General features: G+C 32.5%; 2 protein-coding genes across 3 annotated transcripts; both read right to left on the bottom strand.

Moving 5' to 3' along the window:
- Positions 1 to 5,140: 5,140 nt before the first annotated feature.
- Positions 5,141 to 12,516, bottom strand: LOC101205801 (TORTIFOLIA1-like protein 2). Of its 2 annotated transcripts, XM_031880081.1 has the most exons (9): positions 12,089 to 12,516; positions 11,225 to 11,892; positions 10,728 to 10,850; positions 9,698 to 9,892; positions 9,508 to 9,610; positions 8,467 to 9,119; positions 6,914 to 7,615; positions 6,228 to 6,393; positions 5,141 to 5,487 (listed from the first exon to the last, which is right to left on the bottom strand). In XM_031880081.1, exons 2-9 carry the CDS (start codon positions 11,876 to 11,878, stop codon positions 5,474 to 5,476), a joined length of 2,610 nt encoding a protein of 869 aa, XP_031735941.1. In that variant the 5' UTR covers positions 11,879 to 11,892; positions 12,089 to 12,516; the 3' UTR covers positions 5,141 to 5,473. The 2 variants fall into 2 exon arrangements, with proteins under 2 accessions (XP_031735941.1, XP_004139086.1); XM_004139038.3 differs by lacking the exon at positions 10,728 to 10,850 and having other exon boundaries at positions 12,089 to 12,514.
- An 11,248-nt stretch (positions 12,517 to 23,764) lies between these two features.
- Positions 23,765 to 26,235, bottom strand: LOC101222792 (beta-galactosidase 7). Its single transcript, XM_004139103.3, has one exon. It carries the CDS (start codon positions 26,233 to 26,235, stop codon positions 23,824 to 23,826), a length of 2,412 nt encoding a protein of 803 aa, XP_004139151.2. The 3' UTR covers positions 23,765 to 23,823.
- Between the last annotated feature and the right edge of the window lie 279 nt (positions 26,236 to 26,514).

The following is a 26,514-nucleotide window of genomic DNA, read 5'->3' as shown; positions in this document are numbered from 1 at the left end:
TTGTTCATCGAATTTCTCATTTTTCCCAACTTTGCCTCTAAACAGTTATCATATATCAAAATTTCATGTCAAATGTTTTTTTTCAGTCTTACCTGCCTTCCATATTTGTAAATAACAAAACAAGTTATAATAATTAAGTTCACACCCCACATACTTTATTATTTGTAAAAATAGTAAAATCAAAGTTTAACTCACATTAATAGATAAAATGTCACAAATGCTCTCATTACTATTATACATTTGATGCACCTTATACATGTCCGATACATCTAATACTTCTTAATACACCTGATACATTTTAATACATACGATACCTTTTGGCATACACCTAAAATAACATCTTGATACACATAATACTCATCGTTACATTATTTAATTCTTATTGATACACTTGATACTCCTTTAAGTCTTAATACACTCTATTAGTTTGATACAGTTAAAGGCTTCACTTATAAATTTGATATGTTTCATTGGTACACTCAACAAATTTGATATGTTTAATGTACATGATATGTTTGATACACCTGATGCACTGCATATACACTTAGTATTCTTCACTTATACATTTGATTGATTAAATACACTTGAGATGCTTGAGGTCCTACTAATACACTTGATATACTATTGATATACATTTGTGAACTTGATTCATATACTTTATAATGATTCACTTCAATGATATATGTTTTAACAATCTATTGTTGATATACTTGATAATGATACACCGAGTTATGTCATTCATATACTTAATAATAATATAATGAACTGTATAAAATTTGAAAAAATGAAAAATCACGTAGTAAATATATCAACTAATTAATACAAATAATATAAGTATATCATAACACTGATATACAAAACTGACACAAAGTAAAACCAAAACAAAATCAATGTAAAAAATTAAAATAAAATCATTTGAAATCAGATTTAACTCAAAATACACATCGAAGAAAGTAAAAAAAAAAAAATCACAAATGAAGTTAAATCACTCTAATCAACAACCATTATATTTCATATTGCAATTATTGTACTATTGATATTCTAAAATTAAGATTAAAACAGAAAAAATAAATAATTTTTCTCGTATACAAGAATAAATAAATAATTAGGATCTTAAAAAGTGAAAGAATAAATAAATAATGAGTAGGACATTAACAAGAGAAAAATAAATAAATTGTTATATGGTAATTTAGGAATAATGACAAATTTAAGATGGAAAGTATTTTTATAAGTGAAAATTTTGTCATATTTACAAAATTTTAAAATAATGTGTTATATTTGTTATATCATGTTCTCAAAATACTACCTGCAATTTTTCTTGTTTAATTTTCTTGGGTAATTATAATTGATGACCATTTTAGGAATAATAATTAAGGATATAACAACATTTTAAAAAAATTGCAAATATAGCAAAATTATCGCTGTATCGCTGATAGATTCGTATGATCTATCAGTGATAGACCAATATTTACAACATGGTCTACGGTGATAGACTTCTATCACTGATAGAATTTGACAAATTTTGCTATATTTACAATTTTTTTAAATTGTTGCTATATACTTAATTATTTTAAATTTAATTGCTAAATTTGCAACTATCCCTAATTTCTTGATTGAATCTTCTTGTCATTCATTTTCTTTCTTTTGTTTTTTTTTTATTGTTTTAGTCTAAAAATGATTTCTCTATTTTAAAATGAATATCAAATTTTCTTTCCAATTTAATTCAAATAAAAGGGTAAATATTTTAGGTTAATTTTCATAAATATAATAAATCGACCAAATATTTATGGATCGTGTAACAAAATGAAAAAACTCATGAAGTTGGTCATTTCTTTTAGATATTTCAGGTTTACCCATCCTTTTCATCGTCTTTCTTCTTTTCCTCTTCTGCGATTTTTTTTCTTTCCATCGTCTTTTTCTCTTGATTTTCTTCTGTAATTTTTTTTTTCAAACTGCTATTTGGTTCAAGATCGTGTACCAAATATAAAAGATGTATTTAAAAAAAACAATTCAAACGGTTATTTGGTTGTTTAAGATCGTGCGTCAAATATTAAATATTGTAAAAAAATCGTTGGGATATTGGATAGTCAAATCTAAACGATCGGATACAAAAAATAGTCAAATTTAAACAATCGTCTACCCAATATAAACGATCGTGTACAAAAACTTCTTGAAAAAAATTGTTGAGATTTAGCTATTCAAAATTAAACGATCGTGTAGAAAAAAATCTTGAAAAAAAACGTTTAGATTTGGTTATCCAAATTTAAACAATAAAATCTTGAAAAAATTTGTTTAGATTTGGCTACCCAATTAAATCTAAATGATTGTGTACCAAAAATAGTCAAATTTAAACATGTACAAATAATCTTGACAAATAATGGATTAGATTTGGGTATCCAAATATAAACAATTGTGTAGTAAAGAATAGTGAAATTTAAACGATTATTTACCAAATATATTATGAACGCTAGGTGTCAATTAATCACGAGCATTTTTTTGTATTTTTCATTGTGGACACGTGGACTTTTTTCGAAATCGTTCTATATTGTATAAATATTCCACCACTTTGTTATATTTTTTAAAAGACCCCAATATTTTAGGAAATTTATTTTAAGGGACTAAATTTCTTAAAATATTTACAAATATCATAATCATTTAAAGATAGGCTACTATCTTAGTCTATTTTTTTAGTTTATTTGCTCTATTTAAAAATAGCCTAATAATTTAGGGATTTTTTAAAAAATATAATAAAGTGACAAAATATTTATACGGTATAGAACAATTTTAAAATTGAAAAACACTCACAGGCCTACAATAGAAAATACCAAAAATGTTTTGTGGTTAATTGGCATCTAGTGCGCATAATATATTTGAGAAACGATCGTTTAGATTTGACTATTCTTTCGTACACGATCATTTAGATTTGGCTATCCAAATCTAAACGATTTTTTAATAATTTTTTAGTACACGATCGTTTAGATTTGATCGTTTAAATTTGGCTATCCAAATCTAAACGATCTTTTTAAGATTCTTTGTACACGATCATTTAGACTTGACTATCCAATATCCCAACGATGTTTTTTCACTATCTTTTACATTTGGAACAACCAAATAACGGTTCTAAAAAAATAAAAGAAAACCTGTAAAATAATAAGAGAAAAAGATGATGGAAAGAAAAAAAAAATGCAGAAAAGGAAAAGAAGGAAGACGATGAAAGGGAAGGACAAACCTAGAATAGTAAAAAAATGGTCAGTTTCATAGGCTTTTTTTATTTTGTTACACAGGCCATAAATATTTTGTCATTAACCAATAACGTTGCAGTCTCTAATGTATAACCTCAAAAAGAAATTGAAAGGCCCACTTGACTTATAGTAGATCGAACCACATCTAATAAAGTTTGATTCCTCCTTTCAGATACATCATTCCACTGCGGCGTACCTGGTGGAGTCAATTATGAGACAATCCCACATTTTCTAAGATAGTCAATGAATTCTTGACTTAAATAATCACCCTCTCGATTAGATCAAAGTGTTGTAATATTCTTGTCAAGTTGATTTTGTACTTCGTTTTTGAAAGTTTTGAAGAATTCAAAAGTTTCAGATTTATGTTTCATTAAGTACACATAACCATATCGACTGAAAATCATTAGTAAATGTGACAAAGTACTAATAACCTCCTCTAGCAAGTGAGCTTATCGGTTAGTGGCCTTTTCACCCTTTTGACAAAAAGGACTCTTTGTCATTTTCCTTAACAAACAAGTTTGACCTGATTCAAATGATTCAAAATCAAAAGAATCTAAAAGTCCATTCTTATGGATCCTAGAAATGCATTTCCCATTTATATGTCCTAAATGACAATGACATAAATAGGTCAAATTCAAATCATTTTATTTAAATTTCTTAGTATTAATGTTATAGATAGAATTGTAATAAAATGATTCAATATTCATAATATAAAGACTCATTAAACAACCATTGTCATAGAAAATGTCTCATCCGAATATATGAAGGTTGTTATTCTCAATAACAAATCTAAAATCGCCCAAATCCAAACATGAAATTAAAATAATGTTTATGCTCATAGCAGGTACAAAAATTAACAATTATTTTGTTCTAAAACAAGTCTAGAAGGTAAAGTTAGATCATAAGTCCCAACAGCTAATGTAGCAACTCTTGCTCCATTACCGATTCGTAGATCCACTTTACCTTTAACCAATGTCCTACTACTTCTTAGTCCTTGCACATTTCCACAAATGTGAGCACCATACCCGGTATCTAATACCCAAGATGTAGGGTTAGAAGTAGATAGATTAACTTTTATAACAAAGATACCTGAAGTCGAAAGGACATTTTCCTTGTTCTTTTGAAGTTCTTCAAGATAAAGAGGATAGTTCTTCTTCCAATGCTCAATTTCCTTACAGTGTTAACATTCTCCTTCCTTGGGTGACTTAGTTCTCTAGGTTTGGGTCTTAGCCTAGGTGCACCAAAAGTATCAACTTCTAATGTCTTTACAGCACCTTTGCCTTTTACCCTTTCCTTGATCCTAACCCCTCAAATTACAATGTCAATCAAGGAAGTTAGTCCCAATCAATTTATCAATTCAAGGATAGATCGCATCGACACACTGTTGGAATTTATGTATAAAACTCGTAGATTGTAAATATAATTCATTGACCATTATTAATAAAATGTTATTATAATTTCAAATGTTATTGATTATATTATTAGTTGTTTTAATAACTCAAATTCAATAAACTAACATCCTAAGTTATTTAATGAGTCTTTAACAGTATGTAGAGACATACATTGATCAATGTTCAAGATCAGTTAAAACATATATAGTATAGGGACAAGGTTGGGTACCTTATCCTGATAACAATTTAGATACAACTCACTTTCTATTTAATACAAACACAATGATCCAACGTGTTCGTGTAGTTGACATGCAAATGAGGATATCCTATATAATGAATTTATATAAGACCGAACCACGAAATAGTAACCATTAGATATAACTCTGTTAACCAATTAAGTTTATTTAATTAAGATGACCTAAATTTCACCACGTGCATCGCTCACATCACACTCATTTTTAGCTGATTATTAAGAAAAGACTTAAATTTGAACCCAAGAAAACATTCTTAAGCCTACTTGCCAATAGTTCTAAGATTTGGGTTTGGAGAATTGTTGAAAATGAGTTTATCCAACAAACTCCAAGCTTTCAATCACAGATACAAGGTGAAAACAAACACATTTTTGACATTGGAGAACAATGATGAAATTTCATTCCAATTCAGCTACAGCCTAAAAATCAACTTACAGGAGAAAATGAGCAAAGAAAATCTCTAAAAACTACAAATGTACTGTTACATCTCCCTTTGGCTAGGTTAGAGAGTGTTTAAGAATCAAACAACCACAATTTACCGCTTCAGGATCTGGAAACAACTTGACAATTTGCCGCTTCCTGTCGTGGATCACGAGCATTTTCCTATTCAAACAGAGACAAACATTTAAAAAGAAAAAACAGTTCTTGAGATCTTAACAACAAATATTTCCTTTTAACAGTTTCTTGCTACAAGTCATCAATTCCTGTAGGGGGATCACTCAGAGTTTACCATATACAATCAAAATTCACTCAAACCAATTACAACATGTTCGGCCTAACAAATCAAGGAGTTTGTGAAGCCAGTTTAGGCTCCATAGCTAAAACCATCCATTCCTTAGGTTGTAGGCTCTATTGTTAAACTCTTCAAACTTAACAACTTCACTCGTTGGAGACATGAAAGAGGTTCTCTTTTTCTTCTTTGTTCATTTATTGTGAGTGTATTATCAACAAAGAGGGGTCGAGGGTTTTCCTCACTAAGCTCGTCGAAAGATTTGAATGCAACCTTTTGAGTATGTGTTATTCAAAGACCAATCTTAGCCAACACTGCTCTTGAAGGCTAAAATTTTCAAGTATAACTATAAACAATTTCAGTCACCGTAATAGACTTTAACAGAAGAAATAACGAAAAGACACAGAACACAAGCACACTGTATCAAATAAGCAAGAACTACATAGGACCTCAAAGAATCAATGACGATTAACAAACAAAAGATTCAATAAAAATGCATAAATATGTTCACAATATCATGCAAATGCCATATTTAAGATTGAAAAGTTCATGAAGTACTTCGCATCAACTCAGGATTTTCCCGGCATTTTAAGTATTCAAGACAGTAATTTACCCCATATGTAGCACAATTTTGTTGCTAGCTGAGTGACAAGTCTTGTCTCTGAAGGATTAGAAAATTCACTTTTTGAAGCCTCCTGGATGGCAAGTACAAATTCTTGTCTGTCTTTGGCCGAGAGACCGAGAGAATTTGCTCCATGCATTGTGCTCAAATCAACTACCTATAGTAAATTAGTAATTACATGACAAACAAACCAGTGAACTGGAAAGTTAGCTCCACAACAAACACAAGTTGCATAATAATTAAAAGTAGCAAACTTTTCCAAAACAAATAAGCAGATAAAAGAACAGTCCATAACGCAACTGCAGGATAATAAAAAGAAGTAGCCTTGAATTCAAAATTGCACCAATATTATCTTATCGATGAGAAATGGAATCAAATAAAGATATATCTTATATGTCACAGCTACAAGCCTACAATTAAAAAGATAAGAAATCTGATCATGGGTTAACCTCCAACTTTGTACAAATTCATTATAAATTCTCCTTTCAATAAAATAAGTGGAACTGCGGATTATGACAGAAAAGTTATGAAAATCCAGCTATGTTTGAAGTGATTATCATCAAACATCCAGTTGTGCAGTAAATGTTAATAAATTAACTTACCTAGATTCACTAAGTGTGAAAAATTGCTAGCAAGGGTAAGATAGCAGTGTGATTAAATTGTTTAAGAGAATGTACCTGCTGCAACCATGGTATTATACATCGAATAAATCTTTGCTCAGGGAGGAATGATGCCAAAATGCGAAGGATATGGCTGATAGTTTTAGGTGATAAGCATTCAAGAACGGGCCCTGTTTGATCAAGAAGTTCAAGTAGAACAACTTCATCACCAGAACGTAAGGCTTCCACGTATGCTGCATCCACATCACCTTGCCGTAGGAAACTGGACACACATTTAGAAATGTTGTTCTTGCCGTCTGAAAATTGTCTAACAGTTGCACAAGGAGATGAAGCAAACACTGCATTAGTATTTCGCGCGTGACGACTGCTACTATTTTGCATTCCCTCTCCACAATATTTCTGGAGTTCCTTCTCAGGAGGATTCTTAACTGAATTGGTCTTCCTCCAAATATCACTTCCATGTTTAGTTGCATTACTCAATCGGCTTCTAACAGCAACATTTTCATCCCATATGCTAGAATGTTTAAGCGATAATAATGAAGACTGTCTGCCTGGAACATCTACAGATGGCCTCGGAGTGCATGTAGAAAGCCTAGGAGAATTCAAGCTTTGGTTCTGCTTCATGAATTTTGAGTTTGAAAGGTCAGAATATCTACTTCCATTCAAAAGATCCTGAGATAATCCATAAACAACGTGTTCTAATCCCACCACCCTTGATTGTATCGCTGACAAGCTATCCATTATGCCCGAAGTGAACTCCTGGAATCAGTTTCACAGAGAAGAAACAGAAGATTGGTCTCTATTAGGGAAAATGAACTAGGCTCCCATACACATTATACAGAATAAAACTCCTTTTATGCCCATCTGTAAAAACAACTACATGCTTATGCATCGCCTCTGTGTACTCTAAACAATGTTGAAACTGTTGAGTTGTATTCATGAGATTTCAATCATATAATACTCAGATTAGGATTTCAGCTACCTTACCAATCCATATAGAAGCATAATAATTGACTTTTTAGCAATATCATGATTGACACTTGACAGACTAGATGTCAGAATCATTAGATCACAAGCCAAAAAGAACCCAACTTTATAAGTAAAAACAAAATAAATGATATTGTAAATAATTCAAATGATAGTTCAACTGTAAAACGTTAAATTAGAGATGACTATTACAGCATAGACATGCCTACAACAAAGCCACATCAATCAATCAGTCAATTAAATCATTACTTTAAAAAAATTATCAAATACAATGTGTTCCACTTGTGGCAGGGATGCCTCATTTGATCTACTTTTTTTATTGGTGCATTGAGGTAAATGTGGTGAAATGAGGATTAGTAGATATGGTAGGAAGGAGAAAAGGCACTGAATAACAACTAAATGTTATTTTTCCAAAGTTGGGCATAGGCTTTCTATTTTATGCCTTCTAGTTATTAAATATTGGAACTTCAAAGTTTGACTCTCACATTGGGTACTTACGTTATACAAACTTAAACATAGCAATTAGAGGTCACTGAGATGAAAAAGATAACCAAGCAGACCTCCATATAGTCTACCAACAGGCAAAACAACAAAGTACTGAGTATTTCCTCTTAAAGTCTTACCTTGAATAAATCCATCAAGTTTGACTGTTTGTTTTCGATTTCTAGGAGATGCTTCCGAATGCAAGTCATATCATTTGAAATTTCTGAGTCACATTCTTGTACAACTTGACAGCTAGACTCTGTAACCACAGAATCGAGACTTCTACGATCCTTCACCTTTGTTAAGTATATTTCTCCATCACTACTAACCCCTTCATTGACAAATCGCTTATTTCTATCCACTGGCTTGTGCATACTTGTTTCTTCAAGACTCTCACGGTAAATTGTTCCAAATTCTTGTCCAGGTAAGAAATTGGATACAGAGGAACATTCTTGTTTGTCATCCATTCTGACATAATCATATTCAACATCTTGCATGTCTGTAGCATCAGTACTCACTCCTTGAAATGTCTTTGTGACCGTACTACCTTCAGATTCCTCGGTGTGAAATCCTGATAAAGACTGATTGCGCTTTTCAGGAACAGCTATTTCAATATGGCAATCGTTTGCTTTAAAGTGTTGTGTGTTCTCCAAATAATTTCTACAAGTTTTCCTCATGTTTAGTGGAATCCTCCCTCTGGTGGATCCCAATCCTACTCTCTTAATAGCAGCGTCCCTCTTTCCATGTTCTACTGAGCTAGTAACATCGCTGAAGTCACCCCCACAAAGGTTTTCTGTGCAAAGCATGAAACAGAAGTAAATACAAGAAATAGTGATTGTCAATAGCCACATATTACATTTAAAAAAATAATAATAAAAATAAATCCAACAAAGAAGCACAAACGATAGCTTGAACTGGTAAACTTAGAAAGATCATTCAAACCAAAACTGAAGAAACCCCACGAGATTTGGTTGATTTAAGCAAATATGTCAGATACGGTTTGATTAAATATAAAATCGAAATTAATGGGATAAACATGGAGGAAAGAAACATTAACCATGAGATGTCGTTAGTTTGAGTTGCAGACAAATTTCGACTAATATACCAGGAAATAGTGCAGAAACTAAACAGAGTCTTAACAGTTGTACAAAAATATTGGCATCAAGCATTAACCAATAGACCTTTGATTGATGATCCAGCTTCTGAAGGTTCAGGTGTATCCGACCCTTGAATGTTGTTCCAATACTGAAGGGTTTGGAGTACAATGTCCCTAACTGGTTTCACCTGTCAGAAACTTAACAATTATAAAACTCTATTTTCCAAATTATGTGGAACAGTGGTTGCAGGTTTATGTATGGTGTAGTAATTAACCTTGTCAAATCGACATGATTCAAGGGAGCGAATGCATGAAGCCTTAAAAGACCCCAGGAAAGACCCAGAACTCGCAGCAATTTCACCTAATGCAACAGATGCAGCTTTACGAGTTGTCCAATCACTATTCTTGAGGGCTTCTTGAATGCCAAGAATTGCAGCAGAGAGAACATTTCGATTCGAAGCACCCCCAGCCTGTAATACAGAGTGCAATGGGATCATTTTTCGTGAACTTTCTAACAACACAAGTGAAACAATTTTAATAGTATGTGCACCGTAAAACCAATCTAAAGATAATTGGCACTTATATTCCCATTCATACTATCATAAATAGAAGGTTGAGGTGATGAAAGATTGATTTTGTTAAAACATTATTGTAGACAATACATTCAAAACAAATGTATAAGTATAACCTACTAGCAAGCAACAAAATCCTTTCTCCACCGTGTTTAAAAGCTAAAGTGAAAACAAAAATCATGTGTAAGTGAGCCTACGCATGAGAATCAAATTAGCACAAGAGCAGGAAAAGGAAATGATGCAAAAAACATGTAAATCAGTTTTAATGATGATATACTTTGGCTGTCATTCATATTAATCAAACAGAATAAACCAGGGGTGTACTTACGGTTTATAAAGAAAAAGTAAAATATAAAAACGTACAAGCACATATTTTGGTTAGACGTGAAGACTGCTAAGCCTCCCATCATGCAAGTATATAAGAAGAGAGGTAAAAAAGGGTTTTCAACCCAGACAAAAAGGTAGTTGGGGAGGTCCTTTATTCTGGCAGGGCTGGGAGAATGTTAGTATAAATTTGAGTGTTTTACGCTAGGGTTAGTTATCTTGATTGATGTGTTGTTTTGTGAATGAACAATAGTTCATTGTGGGGAGTACAGCCCTCCTATTAGGCTGAGTCTTAAGTGTAACCTTTTGTGCTGGAATACTATCAATACATTTCCCCCTATTACAGTTCTGTGTGTGTGTTTACTGTGCCATTCTTTTCCACAACGCAGGGATCCTATGCATCTCTTGCCTTATCGCCCCGATGTCCGTCTCCGTTGCCGTGAGTCAATTTTCTAGTTGCTTCTGCATTATCTTGCTCCACCTCCCCAGAGTTTTGAACAGCTCTGATACCACTGCAAAGATTCACAAACACCTACAAGAAAAGAATGGCAAAGTACACACAGAGAGAACTGTAATAGGGGGAAATGTATTGGTATTCCAGCACCAAAGGTTACACTTAAGACTCAGCCTAATAGGAGGGTTGTACTCCCCACAATGAACTATTGTTCATTCACAAAACAACACATCAATCAAGATAACTAACCCTAGCATACAACACTCAAATATATACTAACATTCCCCCAGGACCTCCCCAACTACCCGTTTGTCTGGGTTGAATAACTTTTTTACCCCTCCTCTTTATACTCGCATCATGGGAGGCCTAGCAAAGACAAACCAGAAGTTTGAAGCAAGATCTTAAAAAGTAATGTTAAAGAAACTCAACAAGACATGTGAAAAAAGAATAACCTGGATAATACTTCTATTCAAATCAATCACAGCTGGCTTTGCCATAAAGTGCGGATTCTTAAGAAGCTTTGTGGTTCTTGCCAACATCCGCTGCAAAATTGAAATAGGTGGATCCTGAGTGTTGTCAATAATCCTTGCCAAACAAAATGCTGAACCTGATTGCATTTGCTTATGTTGTTCCCCCAAGGCTTCGAAGATTGGTTTAACAAGAGTAACAAAAACCTCATCACTCTCATCCCCAACATTAATCAATTTTGAAGCTAAAATTCCACAAGTCTCTATACAGACATCCCTCACAGCAGAATCTGGATCCTTAAGCCGTTTCACAATGCTCCCAACCATTCTACGAAGATGAGGCCTAATAAGACCTTCGTGGAACTTGGCTAGTGTACCCATTAGCCGAATGCATTCCTGTCGAACAGCACTCTTCTGCTCTGAATCTGTGTCCAATATACAGGACAAGAAAGGGGGAATCATATCAGGAGCTATGCACTCAGCTGTTTTCTCAAGCTCATCAAACCCAATTTGGTAAGTATCGCGATCTGCAAGCTTGTTCAGTGCAAAAACCACCTTCTGTTTCAACTCAAACACTAACTGTTGAGCAGTAACCTTGGTTGGTGCTCTTCCTTTAACATATCCTTGCGACTTCATCATCTTATATTACGTTCCTATAAAAAAAAAAAATGCTACTAATTAGACAGTTTTCAACATGAAATTTCCCATTTCTAATCTGCAAAAAGGAGAGGCAAACAAAATGTAAGAAATGTCAAAGGACTCAAACTAAGAAAGTGCATCATCAAACACCCAGATATCTCTAACATTGAAAAAAAAGAACGAAATGTAGGAAATGGGAATTTTTCTAACCTTGCAGTGTCCTTAAATTTCTTGTTCACACCCTTTATGACGCTACTGTTTCTCCATCCGAAAGTGGGTTGCAACTGGATCAAAGAACGAACAGCAGAAACAAAGTTTCATGGAAAACAAACAAGTGTTTGATTTCCTTCATTTCTCAAAACGAAAAACAGAAACAGAGCAAAGAATGTGGAAGTGGGATTTGGGATTTGGGGAAAACAAAGAGAGTTAAGAAGGGGTTGTAGTGTGGAGAAGGGACACAAAGATCAGCGTCAAAAGGGCATTTACAAAAGAATGGAGTTGAAATTCAAATTTTCAAAAAACTAAAAGTGGGTCATTAAAAAAAAAATGGAGGAAAAGGAGAGGTTTTAGACAACTTGGGGAAGTGGGTTTCTCGATGGGTAAGTCCAAGAGAAAAAAGCACGAAGCCAGAGAGGGAGAGAAGAGAGAGTTTCGCGCTTCCTTTTTGAATTGTAGTCAGAAATGCGGATCCCACCACGCTATACCCCCACACAAACATATACTAAAACCAACCAAATTTACTAATGGTACTCTTTCATATATAACCATTATAATTATACATATTTTACAAATATAACGTAATTTAGATTCAAGTTTTAGAGTGCGTTTGGAAGAGGAAAAAAGTTATAAGAAAAAATGATTATGATAATTTTAGGATTATAATATTTGTTTGGAAAAAGGTTTATTTTTGGTAGTGATATGATAGAGTGTATTAATGATAGACTGTATAAGTTATAACATGTAGGGATATATGAGCGATAGAATTTATTGTTGATTAATTTTGTAATATTTGTAATTCTTTACAAATATTGTAATACATTGAATTGTTACTCTTACAAATAATGTCCAATGCAATTATCTTATTTTTCACACGTTAAACCAATTAACTCATGCCAACATGAATTTGTCTTCCATATTTATCGTGAAAGAAAGAGAAACATAAAAGGAATGGATTTAATTATGTTGATTAAAAGCCGTAGAATTCAAGACATACTCGACGAAGAAATGATCATCTAATGATACTCTAATTGCATCTAATTTAATATAAACTAACCGGTATAAAACACTAATTTATAAGTTTAGTGTTTATCGGAATTATACATTTGTAGCTCTCGAGTACTTATAAATTATCCATAAAATCAACATGAAATCGCCTCTAAACTTTATCCTCTATTCTTTGGACTCAAAACTGAATTCTGGGACTCGATGAGTGAAATGTTGAAAGAAGAAAGAGATGATAAAAGGACGATTGTAAAAAGTTTCTAATGTGAGAATCTTTTTTTCTTTGGTGCACCTAAGTGGAAAAATTCAACAAGACTAAACGAAAACTAAAAGAAATTAACAATTCAAAAAACCCTCTTTTCCTACGAAATTGCATGTAATTATCCACCAAAGCTCAACATCTTATAAAAGCATTATATCATTGTGGGTTAGATGAAATTACCTCATGCATTCACTAACGTCCACTAGAGTTAGCGTGATTATCCAATAAAAGGTTGGATTTTTCCATTAACTTTAGTCGATGGACATTTCACAATTTAGTTAAAATTGAAATTTAGCTTTCAAAACAAAAGTCAACATTTTGATTTTTTACCATTTTGTTCTTCTTGACTAATTTGAACCTCTAAAACATGAATCTACGTTCATTTTTCCGAAATTCAAATCATATTTTAATATAAAGGTAGTTAAACTTTGAATTTTTAAAGCCAAAATTCAACCATTTGACTTTTTACAATTTTGACCATTCCATCATTTTCGAGCTTATTATATATTAGTTATCGATTTTACTCTCCTTTCTTAATTCAAACAATTCAAATAAATTCAACATATTGTTATAAGTTTATTCCATATGAGCTAATAGGGGAACCTAATGAATCTACAGATCATGGGCTCCAACAAATTGAGATTAATCGGATAAACTCTTTAAACCAAGCTAATCAACATTCGTTAATTAACGGGTCATTTCACTAAAGTCTCATAGTTGTACTTCCCTCACTATAAATATATTTGTGTCTATATAATATAACCATGATTAGTAAGTCAATCCTTCACCCGTTGTTCATGATCTCAACTAGGTCAAAACATTGGTTTACCCTTAAGATCACATTTTATTCCTTAAGTTTCATTGATCCTCTAATAAAGGGTTAAGGTCCAACCTATAAACCACCGATCTGAGAGGGTGTTGACGTCTTGTTCAAGACCTGGATTCAACACTTTAGAGAACAACTTGTCTGATAACCCTATAGAGGGTAGAAGTGAATTTCTATCTAAAGTAGAATATGTTTACAAACTATGAGTTTTATTTTATGACATAAAATCCAACAATTGCATGGTACAAACATCAAATTGGATTGAAATCATCAAATTATATGATGTTTCCTGAACAAATTTAACATATATGAAAGTTAAGTTTGTAGTTTAATTTTAAAAGTTTGATTGAGTTATACATCTTTGATTGGGGTCAAGTTACTTGACAACACTACAAGAGAATAAGTATTTTTCGACGCACAACACGGACGTCGGATGAAAGACGTTGGAAGAAAAAGCTTCTCCTGACATCATAGTAGTTCCGTCGGGAAAGGTTGACAATTCTGACGCCATGCATAACGGCGTCCGAAAACATTTAAAATTTAAAAAAATAAAAAAATTTAAACTTTTCTCGACACTGTTATGCATGGCATCAGGAGAAGTTTAAAAATTTAAAAAAATTAAACTTTTTTTGACGTCGTTAGTAAAACGTTAGGAATGAAGAACACTTTTTCGACGTTGTACTTTACGGCGTTGAGAACAGGTGAATTGCTTGACGTTTACGAAGTGCGTCGGGAGATCTCCTACATATTTGAGTTTTGTATTCACAGAACACAAAACTCAAATCGAAAGAAAAAGAGGAAGAGGCCACGAGAGAGAGAGAGATCGTTGTCCGCCTGTTGTCCGTCCGCTCTGTCCGCCACCACAACTCCCTCCGTTTTCGTCTCTTTCACAACTTCTTGGTGGGAGGTAATTCAAAGTTCAAAATCCTAAGCATAAACCCCTTTGAATTTGTTCTTAATTTCCTTTTCTATCATTGACTTTCTTTTATTCTAAGTATTGAACATTTCTTATTGATTTATGTTTTTGTTATATTCAATAGTTTGGAATGTGTTGTAATCGCTCTTGATGTTCTTGGCAACTATGGTGAGTTTAGAAGGTAAAGTATGATTTTATTTTTCTTGTTGTTTACTTACTGCTTAGTGTGTCTTCGTGGTTTGAATTTTTGCATATGTTTGTTTGCACACAATAGCTGCAAAAGAGGAGGAAGTTGAAGAAGGTGATCAAATAGATGGTTACCCATGCATGAAGATGATGACGACGGGAAGATATATTTTTTTAAAAAAATAGAGGATATCCCGTTGCACGAGCTATAGCGTTGGGATATCCTCTCCCGACAGATTTTTCTCAACTTCGATCTCGACGTGAACTTACGCGTCGGAAAATCCTTTCCCGACGTTTATGCTATTTTTCCTAAAGCTTTGGTGCGTCGGGAGATCCCATTTTTTTGTATTGCAAATGTTTCAAATTTGTAATTATTTGATTTTAATGTTTATTTTAAATAGTTATTAAGTTGCTAACTTATATATAGCAATTTATTTCTTATTTGTAGCATCTCATCCAATTGAATAGTTCTTTCCTTTCTTTCTTTTAATCTTGAGTGGAGTTGAGAATAAGCACTCAAGAAGTCTACTAGTTTCAAGTAATTCAAGGTGCAATTCTACCCAAATTAGTCGTTGTATTTGTTAAGACAATAATTGTAGTATGTTTGCAAACTATGTAGAGCGAATAATTGCTTTAGAGCGAAATTTATCAAAAAAGCGCATCTCAACTACCTTTTGAATCTTCACAAGCTTTGAGCTTTTTAAAAGCTCTTGATTATTTCAACTTTTTTTAAGCCTTGTTGAGTTTGAATCATATTATTGCATACAGTGCGTGTATTGTATCTAGTGGATGTGTAGTTTGTTTACTAATGTATTTAGTTCTTATATATATCATTTTGTACAACAATCTGAAGGTAATTAGTACATGGACCGATGGTTATAGAATTCACACAATTTTTGAAAAAGATGGACAAAAAAACTGATATAGAAGATGGTGTATAATGTCAGTCAACTGACATTGAAGTGTACAATGTTGGTTAAGAAACGACATTAAATATGATTGAAATGGACTTTCTTTCATCTATAATGCCGGTTGTAAAACGACATTAAAGATAACCGACATCATAACATTGGTTGCAATCCAAAATTCAAGGCTTATTTAGGCTTATTTTCTCAATAGTTAGCAGTTCAATTTTTAGATTTTAATCAATCTAGAGTAAAAGTCACTTCTAAAATCCTCTCTACCACATCGATAGAATTTTCTCAATTGTTCTCGAAGAAATGGCTACTTTCTTTGTAATTTTTCTGAAGAAGGTGATTAACTAACGTACTTTTTTCAGAATGAAAGTTCTAGCACATTTTTGTTGAGAATCCATGTTTTAATTGCTTTTCAATTCAATTTGTAGTTGAATTTTTCTTTCTTGCTTTTGAAATTAGTTTTTGTTTGATTGGATTGATCATCCAAGATTTTGCATGAATTATCTATAATTTCGAATTCTTCATTCTTTCAAGCATGAATGGTCGAGAATTTTTAGCTTGCCATTTCCCATTGTTCTTTATTGAATTTCCAATTAGAATTTCGACTCATGAATCTTTTTTGAGAAATAGGCATTCCTTGCTCTGGATAGTCACAACATTCAAACCAAAAACTTAATGCAAATTATAAAAAATTCATGGTAACCACTAAGATGAAAATCATTTGTTTGAGTTTAGTATAAATTTTGAATTGTTTCTTATTAATTACCATAGGATGATTAGTTTCTTTAACTAGTTAATTGTGTTGAATTTAATTTGCAATGCATTTTTTTGTTATGTTACATTGTTAATTGTATCGGTCATTCGACTCCTTTCTTGTTCTATATTACATTTCTTTTGTTAATATTTCAAATGGCAAGATTAGGTATAATTATTCTTTTGATGGTTCAAAATTATGCTTCCTAAGCCCATTCAATTGCATATTCTTCGTTTAACATTCTTTGAATTGTTGTATGATTGTTTGTGTTTTTTCTTTTAAAACAATGACCCCTATTACAAGCTTCGTTTTTGACGTTGTAGTATATTGGTTTCCATCAATTACTTAGCACTACAGTATAGTAGTGAGTAAATGCTTGAGGATAAACATTACTTTAAATTTGAGGGTGTGATAATTTGTAGAAATACAAGTTATTGTTCCTCTTTATTCAAGATAATTAAGAAAAAATATTAGAAAACATATCAAATAGACTTGGAAATTATGCATTATGTTTACTATGCATTTAGATGTTTACAAAGCGTTGAATCTCGGAAACTATGACTTCTTGATGTTTTTCATCACGAGAAAAGAGAAAAAGAAAATTGGAGTAAAAGCAACTGCCAATTATTTTCAACGAAACAACGCTCAAAGCATTATACACCAGTTTCTCTCCCAAATTCATTGATAAAAGTTCTCTCATTCTTTCTTGAAGATGTTTTTGATGTTGGTCATTCTTCTTGAAGCTAAAGGATTATGAAGACTTAAAAAGGCACTCCTTGAAAATGAGTTTTTAGTTTAGTCTTCCTTGAGAATTCATGTTTTGATTGTTGATTAATTTCAATTTTTAATTAACTTATTTTGGATTCAACCGTGAACTTACTCACTGCTACCTTTCTCTGTTAGTTAATTGATTAAAACTTTGAAGTTATAAACAACGTTATTCTAATCGTTCTCACTAACAAATTGTTGCCATTGCTGGGGAATTTTGGTAGTTGGTTTCATTTTTGTCAAAATTTTGAATTCTAAAAAAAAATCCAAAAAGAGATTGTGTGTGAGATTTGATTTTCTTTGGTATATGACTTGTTCCTTTTCGAAAGTCTTGAGTTTAATTCTTTTGTAGATATAAACAGGAAGGAGATGCGAACCCTAAGGAAAAGAAGAGAAGAAAGGCTATTACAAAATCAAGATCTTCGAAAAGAGGTAAATCAAGAAGAAGAAATTCCACAACGAGAAGAAAAAAGTGAAGAAAAAGAAAGAACTGTAAAAGATTAGCCGAGCTAAACATGACACAAAGATCGCTTTGCTTAGTGTATCCATTGACTACGATTCCATTATATTTGAGCTCAAACCGAAGTTTATACTGTCACACCCCCTCTCTAACATCTTCTTTAGCCACAAGAAGATGTGTGAAATCATAATATGTCGACTCTATAATGATACATACGGACCATCTACACTTAATACCCTTTGTTTTTACAACTCAAGTTCAACCATTAAAGGAAAACTTCCTAATAATAACACAACAGACAAAATTTAACATACAATACAATAATAAAATTTAGAGAAAAACAACTTAACTATACCAAACTCTTTTACACAACTTTTACATATTTCATTAGGTCACATAAAACCTGAACTTGCTAGACAAATTGGACAACCGGCAGCCGGCAACTCAACTCTTATATCACGATCATTACTTGGAAGGTTAATGAAAATATTTGTATGAGTGAGCTAGAAAAGCCAGTGAGTGACTAGTTAAAGAAAACATGAATAAACTTAACTTAAACTTTATTTTCCAGTTTTAAAGAAACGTTTATAATCAATAGTCTTGAAATAAAGAGCTCTTAAAACGATATCTCTTGATTTTACTCTTTTACTTACTTGTTCGGCTAATAAACTCAACAACTCATCTAACCCCATTGTGGTGGAGATTCCTTGACGTAAATGATGACGGTCTTATATGAGTTTGCTATTTAACTTACAACTCATCTAACTACTTTGTGGTAGAGATTACTCAATGTAGACAATGGTAGTCTTGATGAGTTGTGGTTTTCAACTAACTTCATTGTGGTAGAGATTACTTAATACATACAATGACCGTCCTATTGAAAACAAGGTAACACCCAACTACCTTGGGATACATGCTCCTACCGTTTCAAAGATAAATTCTTTAGCAAAGCAACTCATGTTTAAAACATTACTAGCATGACTTTTCTATGTTGTAGTAGGGCATGCCTAGTACTCGCAAGTCTCTTGCTAAACAATAATCTATATGATGTAGGAGGGCACGCTCAGTACTTTCATCGTCTTTGTCATAATGCCCAACACTCACAACAGTATTGTTGTCATGAAGTAAACTCAATATCAACAATGAAATAATCCTAACGTGCACACATAATAAAATACCCTTGGCAACTAGTAAGAATTTGGAAAACCCTTGAAAACTCTAAAACACTCCTTGCTTATAATCATACATGTTTAAAACTCAAACTTAACTTAGCTTGCGCTTGAAATACTTATAAATTATCGTAAGACTCATAACATTTTGAAGACCATTTTCTTTTGCTAGGTCTCTCGAGTAGCTTCTATTTTCTTTGCTTTTACATCCATTAAGCTTTTAGTTAGTATTAGAAGATTTACTTTTTACTTAACCATTTTTCATATACTATTATACTTGAAATATAAACTCATTAACAACCATCTCTCGTAGATTCTTCCTTTGTATAAGAAAATTTAGTTTCAAACTTTAATTAGGTTTCCTAAAACAGATTTCAATCTTTAACTTGGACTTATACTTAACCATTCATCTGGCTCACTACTCTAATATGCAACTCAACTATCAATTCTATGCTCTTGCCTTACAAATAACTTGTCAAGTTAGTGAATATCTCATATTTGTTTACTTTTAAGCCTACTTAAAACATTTAGCTAGAAATTAATGATTTAAATGAAATTTAAACACATTTAACTGAACCATGCTCAAAACATTTAATTAGCTAGTAAAACATGTTTAGAAATCTTTATTTAAAATCATTTTGTGACTCACAAATTGAAGCTAGAACTCTCACGTTTATAGATTCGTCTCATCTCTTTTTTACCTAAAAATCAAACCATATTCGAATAATCAAATCTCTTAAAATACTGATTCTCCCTGGCAAACAATCACATACAAAGGTCCTCTTCAACCTCTAGTTTAAGAAAAAGTTTCATAATTCGACTAAATTTTTTATCACTTTTAAGTTATCTCGTTATCCAAAAACCTCATTTCCAGCCAAATCAATCAACCTAATCTATGTTAACTTCTTACCCATAGTTAGAGAAATTTTACCCAAGAAATTGAGCAATCGAAAAGCTCTCGAACTCGTCGAAACAACGGATCTTTCCACTTGAAGAACCTGTCATTTTACAGCAACAAACATCCACAAACACTTGCTTGTCTCCCTCATTTCTTAATCCGACTACCTCAAATTTCTTTTGTAAAACTCATAAGAAAGCTCTTAATTAACTACTTGAATTAATAAAGAACAACCTCAAAACCAGCTTTCTTTGCTTTACCTGAAATCCTGTACAAAATTATATTCCTTATCATTTCAGCCATTTCAAGCAAGAATTAGCTCTTAAATCCATCATAAAAAACGTAGAGAAGACCTTTAACGTATTAACCTCAAAATTTCAGCTCTTAACTTCTCTTCTACAGCTCAAACCGCTTCCTTCCAACATCAGAGACTACTCCAGATTCACGATCGAATTCACCAGTCCACTGTCTTCTACCTACAATTTCATCTCTTTCCCTTCATTTTCAGCTTAAGTATCCTTCATAAAAGTTGTTAGCTAGAAATTTAAGTAGCTTTCTAATCCGATCAATTTCAGCTTCTAAATCCACTTCCATAGCTCAAAAGTATCAAGACACAAGACTGCTACTGAAGGATCCGAATTCTGATTTGCTTGCTGATTTTTTCCAATTTGCTTCAGCTTCCCGAGCACCAATCTTCAAGACAGCCTAGATCCAACTTCTTCAAGCTCTTATCTCCACTTTTTCTGAAGAAACGAAGATGAAATAGGTTGAAGAAGTGCTCGAACTGAATGACATGAAAAAAATGCTTCTTTTTCCTTTTTATGGCCAACACCAAACTTCCCTTCACCTTAAAGTCCTCCACCTCCTACTTATGTTCATTCTGCTGCTCTACATCCAACCTATAAATTTACTTAACACTTGCTTAACCAAATCCCAATTAAACTTTCTTCCACAAAATTGATGTTAAACTTAGCTTAAACAAAAAAAATCACCACCTTTTACTTTTTTAAATAGAAAACTCAACAAAAGCCATGATTTAAACTTGGTAACTTTCAAAGTTTTCTTTTGTCCAACCAATAAATATTTTTGTCCTTAGTAACCTATGTTCAGAAAACTTTCATTTAGACAAATCATACTTCTGAAATAAACGTTGAGTCTCAAATAATTTTAAAAGAAAACAAAGCTAGAGTTTACATATACACCTCTTGCCCATTTTTAAAGGAAGCTGATCACGAGAAGATTCCCAGAGCATAAACGAGGAGCAACTTAACTTAAGGGATTTCCCATTTTTATTAACCGGCGAGGCGATCGAAGAGGTGGCTGTACTATCTACCTTCCAAATCTTTCACTGCATGGAATGGTTTGAAGAAGATATTCTTAGAGAAATTCTTTCTCGCTTTGACAACCCACAATATTTGAAAAGAGATCTATAGCATAAAACAAGCAAATCTTGGACCAATTTTTCATACAACATTTTTACTCCAGTTTGCTCCAGTTATATGCTTTAGTAATTTTACCTTAAACAAAATAAAGATCCCGTCCACCTTCTAAGTCTACAAGGATGCACCATTGGCGCCATTGCACCATTGCACCAATGCACCAATGGGGATCATGTAATTACCTATTTTTTTGCTTTATTCATATAACTTTAATTTTTAAATTCATTTTGTAATAACTTTTATTTTTAATTATGATTTACCATCTCTTTCTAACTTGTTTCAAGTTAAGATTCATAAATATAATAAACCATCCACCTATAACAAAATAAAAAAATACATGTATCTCCCACTTTTCTTTAAATAGTTAAGGTTTTTCATTTCTTTTCATCGTCTTTCTTCTTGTTCTGTTCTGTATTTTTTTTCCTCTTTCCATCGTCTTTTTCTTCTTCTTTCATTTTTCTTTTATATTTTTTTTGAAATAATAATTTTTTTTTCAATCAATCATAAATCTTATATTATTTTTTTTCGAAGTGTTATTTGGTTCAAAATCATGTAATATTAAGGATCTTGAAAAAAATCAATAAAAAAATTGATGATGCTCATAACACCCAAATCTAAACGATATTGTAGCAAAGAATCATGAAAAAAATCGTTTAAACAGTTGTGTAGGCAATTCTAAACGATCATATCACAGAATATTTAAAAAAATCATTTAGATTTAGGTAGTCAAATCTAGACTATCGTGTACCACAAATCTAAATGATCGTGTAGTTAAATTTAAATTATAGTGTACCAAACAATCCTAAAAAAAATCGTTTATGTAACAAAGAATCTTGAAAATATTGTTTAGATTTTGATAGCCAAATCACTCAAATCTAAATGACGATCATTCAACAAATAATCTTGAAAAATATCCAAATCTAAATGATTGTATAACCGAATCTAAATGATCTTGGTAGAAGATCGTGTACCAAGTATATATATTACGTGTGTGTGGCCAATTGATCATTTATTGGCTGAGACATTTTTGTTACCTTTATTTGTGAGTCTATGATCTTTTTCCGTTTTCGAAATTGTTAAAAATTTTATCGATTTGTTATAATTTCTCTTAAAAAAACTAGTTGTTTTTATTTACATTCATGTTTTTGTTTTGTTTTGTTTTTCGAAAGGCAAATTGAATTTAGAAAAACTCAAAACAAGTAAGTTCCAAATATGTGGTTCTTTGAACTTTATCTTAACCAATAATTTCTTATATGAATGTGTTTATATATACATTTTCCTCTTACAAAATCATCGTTGCGTAAACTTTTGTAGTTTTTCTTGACACTCTGAAACCTAGCTATTTCATAATTTTATCGAGTTAGGATTTCATCAAGTACTACATTTCTTTCACAATTTCATATCTGGTTGTTAGATATTGGGTAATTGTAATCCATTTGAGGAATAATAATTAAAAATATAACAATATTTTTTAAAAATTGTAAATATAGCAAAACTATCGCTGATAGACTTGTATCATTGATAGACTCGTATGATCTATGAGTGATAGACTAATATTTACAACATAGTCTATTAGTGATAGACTTGTATCTTTGATAGAATTTGACAAATTTTGCTATATTTGTAAATTTTTAAGAATGTTGTTATATACTTAATTATTTTGAATCTGATTGTTAAATTTGCAATTATCCCTTAGGTATTTATATAAAGCCTATTAACTATCTTTCTTTTTTAAAATATTTTAATTTGCAAAAAACAGTGTAGACGTTTTAATTTTTTCTTTGGCATCTATGCTTGTAACTAGTAAATCATACTTGAAGCGAAAAAAAATAAAAATATGGGATAATTACAAATTTAGCAATTAAATTCAAAATAATTAAGTATATAGCAACATTTTTAAAAATTTATAAATATAACAAATTTTGTCAAATTCTATCAATGATAGGAGTTTATCATCGATAGATCATGTTGCAAATATTGATCTATCACTGATAAAGCATACGAGTCTAGTTGCTATATCCTTAATTATTATTCCTAAAATGACCATCAATTACAATTACCCTAAAAATATTTCATTTGCTAAACAAAAAAATAAACATTTATTATACATAAAGAAAATTTTACACCACTCACTTCTTTGAGCATAGCGCTTGAACAACCAATCTTGCAGACAAATTAACAGCATCGCCCAATCCGAACAACTTTGCAGATACATCCACCGAACAACTTTTCATGCCTTTGCAAGTCTTTTCCAATAAAAGAGCACTGTTTGTCACATCCCATGATCCTTGTTTGAACGAACCACATTTTCCCTTTGGATTTCCATAACTAGCAAATTGGATTTCGGAAATGATATACTCTCCTTGACAAGACAACTCTAATGTGCTTCCTTCATTAGCATTTCCACATATAGTTCCTATAGTGATGGTTTGAACTGAGACTTGTTGAGGACTTCCACCAATTTCTTCAAACAATACCAATGTGTTTGTGTTATTTGATAAAAACGATCTTGGAATGTGATACCATCTTTGTGAAGGATTTCCACAATTTCCAACGCATTTGCTGGGGTCATATGCTCCTCTGTAGTCACAAGTTTCACTACAATTATCATTACCAGCAATGAAAGAAGGCCAGAATCGACCTATGCTTTGTCCATTTATCCAAGCCTCACCTTTTCCCATTCCTTGCATGTCCAATGTTACAGGGTCAATACCTGAAGGTGTCTTAAAGCTTGTTTTGTACCATGTCATTCTCCTCCCAATGGAATTTTTATTTAATGTGTTCCAACTTGTTTCCTGTGAGAATACTGGGTTGTAAAGTTGTTTGATTTCACCGTTCAATCCAACCTTATAAGACCACAAATTTGATGACAAATTAGTTGTGACATTTCCATCTCCAATTAGATAAATTGGACCTCCATCAATTCCAGTTGGCAATGTGTCATAAAATGCATCGTAATTTTTCAGTCCTACTGTGGCACTTAAAAGGGTTATGATATTAGTTCCCGCTTTTAATAGAATGGGTTTCTCAAATACAAAACTTTGGCCGTTGTTTCCCCATTGCGACCCAATGTACCTTGTATTCACAAAGGCATGAAGCACGTGGCCCTTTGTATTCACTTGGAGTGTTACATTGTGAATTGAAGATGTTCCATTGGTCTCAACATTTGTCATGTACCACAAGTAGTCGCTAGAATCAATAGTAGTTCCTTTTTGTTCCAAAAGAAGGTTTTCCTTAAATGTACCCTTTCCTTGCAAAGTGTCACTCATGGCCTCCGGAGCCCAAACCCATGAGAGTTTGACATTTTCCTTCTCATTTTGCACCTTCACAAATATAGATGTTTGAGAATTGATCTTTGCAGTGTTAAAAACCTCTTTCTTGCAACCGTCAATAATGCTCACAGACCAAGCTGGTACAAAATACTTTCCATCTGCCTGCAAATCTATGGTAGCATCATTGGTGCCATCCGTGTTGCTCAAAAAGCAAAATCTCTCCTTTGTTGTTGGGTTAGAGAATTTTGTCAAAGTTACAAAGCTACCAAATGTTTTGTTTGAGTGAGTGCCATTAGTGAGAATCTTCTCTCCCAATTTGATGGATGAGTGGAGTTGTTTGAGATGCCCCCATTTGGGTTGATTCAAGTTTCCATATTCATCAAGTGGAGCATTGTAATCATAAGACGTAGTGATAAATGGACCTCCCGATGTTCTTCCAAAGTTGGTGCCTCCATGATACATGTAATAATTGTTAAACACACCACCAGATTGAAAAAATCTTGCCACAGAAAAAGCTACGTCTTCTGCACTTCTGTAAGGGTCTTTGTCCCCCCATTTCTTGAACCATCCCACCCAATTTTCGGTAAACATTTTTGGGCTCTTAGGATTGTTAGGACTAAAGCTATCACAATAGAATCCATTACATGTATTAATGATAGGTTGCGGGGCATCACTTTGTTGACACATGATCCATGGAACACCAATATTGAAAGATTCAGCCATTTGAGCGCACCAATTGATATATGCTTTTCCTGCATTTCCATATGGTGTCATCACGTTTCCATACTCGTTTTCAATTTGGGCTAAGATAATTGGTCCTCCTTGTGATGCAAATAGATTGGCTTGTTTACACATATTCACTATCTTTGTTGTGAAAGTTAGCATTTCATTCTTGTAGACTTGATTGTCAGTTCGAAGTTGGATTCCTGGCATATTGTGCAACCACAGAGGAAAACCTCCATAGTTCCACTCGGCACACACGTAAGGACCAATCCTCATGACGATGTATAACCCAGCATCTTGAACGAGCTGAAAGAATTTGATAAAATTTAGATGTCCAGAAAAATCATATTTTTGACGTTGTGGTTCGTGGCGATCCCAGAAAATATAAGTCTCAATTGCATCAAGTCCTCCATCTTTAGCTTTCTGAATAAGATCAGGCCACATTGCATCGGTGCTGCGTGGATAATGAATTGAACCCGAGAAGATAACACGTCGCTCACCATTTATAATTATGGCATTTGAATCATAGGAGACGTTGTCCCCCATACAAAAGGAAAACCATGCTAAAGTTGCAATGAAGAGAAGAACATGCCATAGAAAGTTAAACATCTTTGAATCTACAACTATATGTTTTGTTTAAACGTTTGTCTTGATCAATGTGTTTATATACGTACAGTATGAGAGTTCTTTCCGATCTATTTTTTGTATACTTTAGTAGGTAGATGGATTCTAAAAATAGAAAAGAAAAGGGTCAATCAATTTAATTGGCAAAACTTTTATCTACTTGAGTTTCTTGTGCTAAATTTCAAAAATAGTGTTCAACCT

The sequence above is a fragment of the Cucumis sativus genome, chromosome 1 (genome assembly GCF_000004075.3).
Source record: "Cucumis sativus cultivar 9930 chromosome 1, Cucumber_9930_V3, whole genome shotgun sequence".
Taxonomy (NCBI): domain Eukaryota; kingdom Viridiplantae; phylum Streptophyta; class Magnoliopsida; order Cucurbitales; family Cucurbitaceae; genus Cucumis; species Cucumis sativus.
Note: the sequence above shows the minus strand (reverse complement) of the source record. Positions and strands in the feature narration are given on the sequence as shown.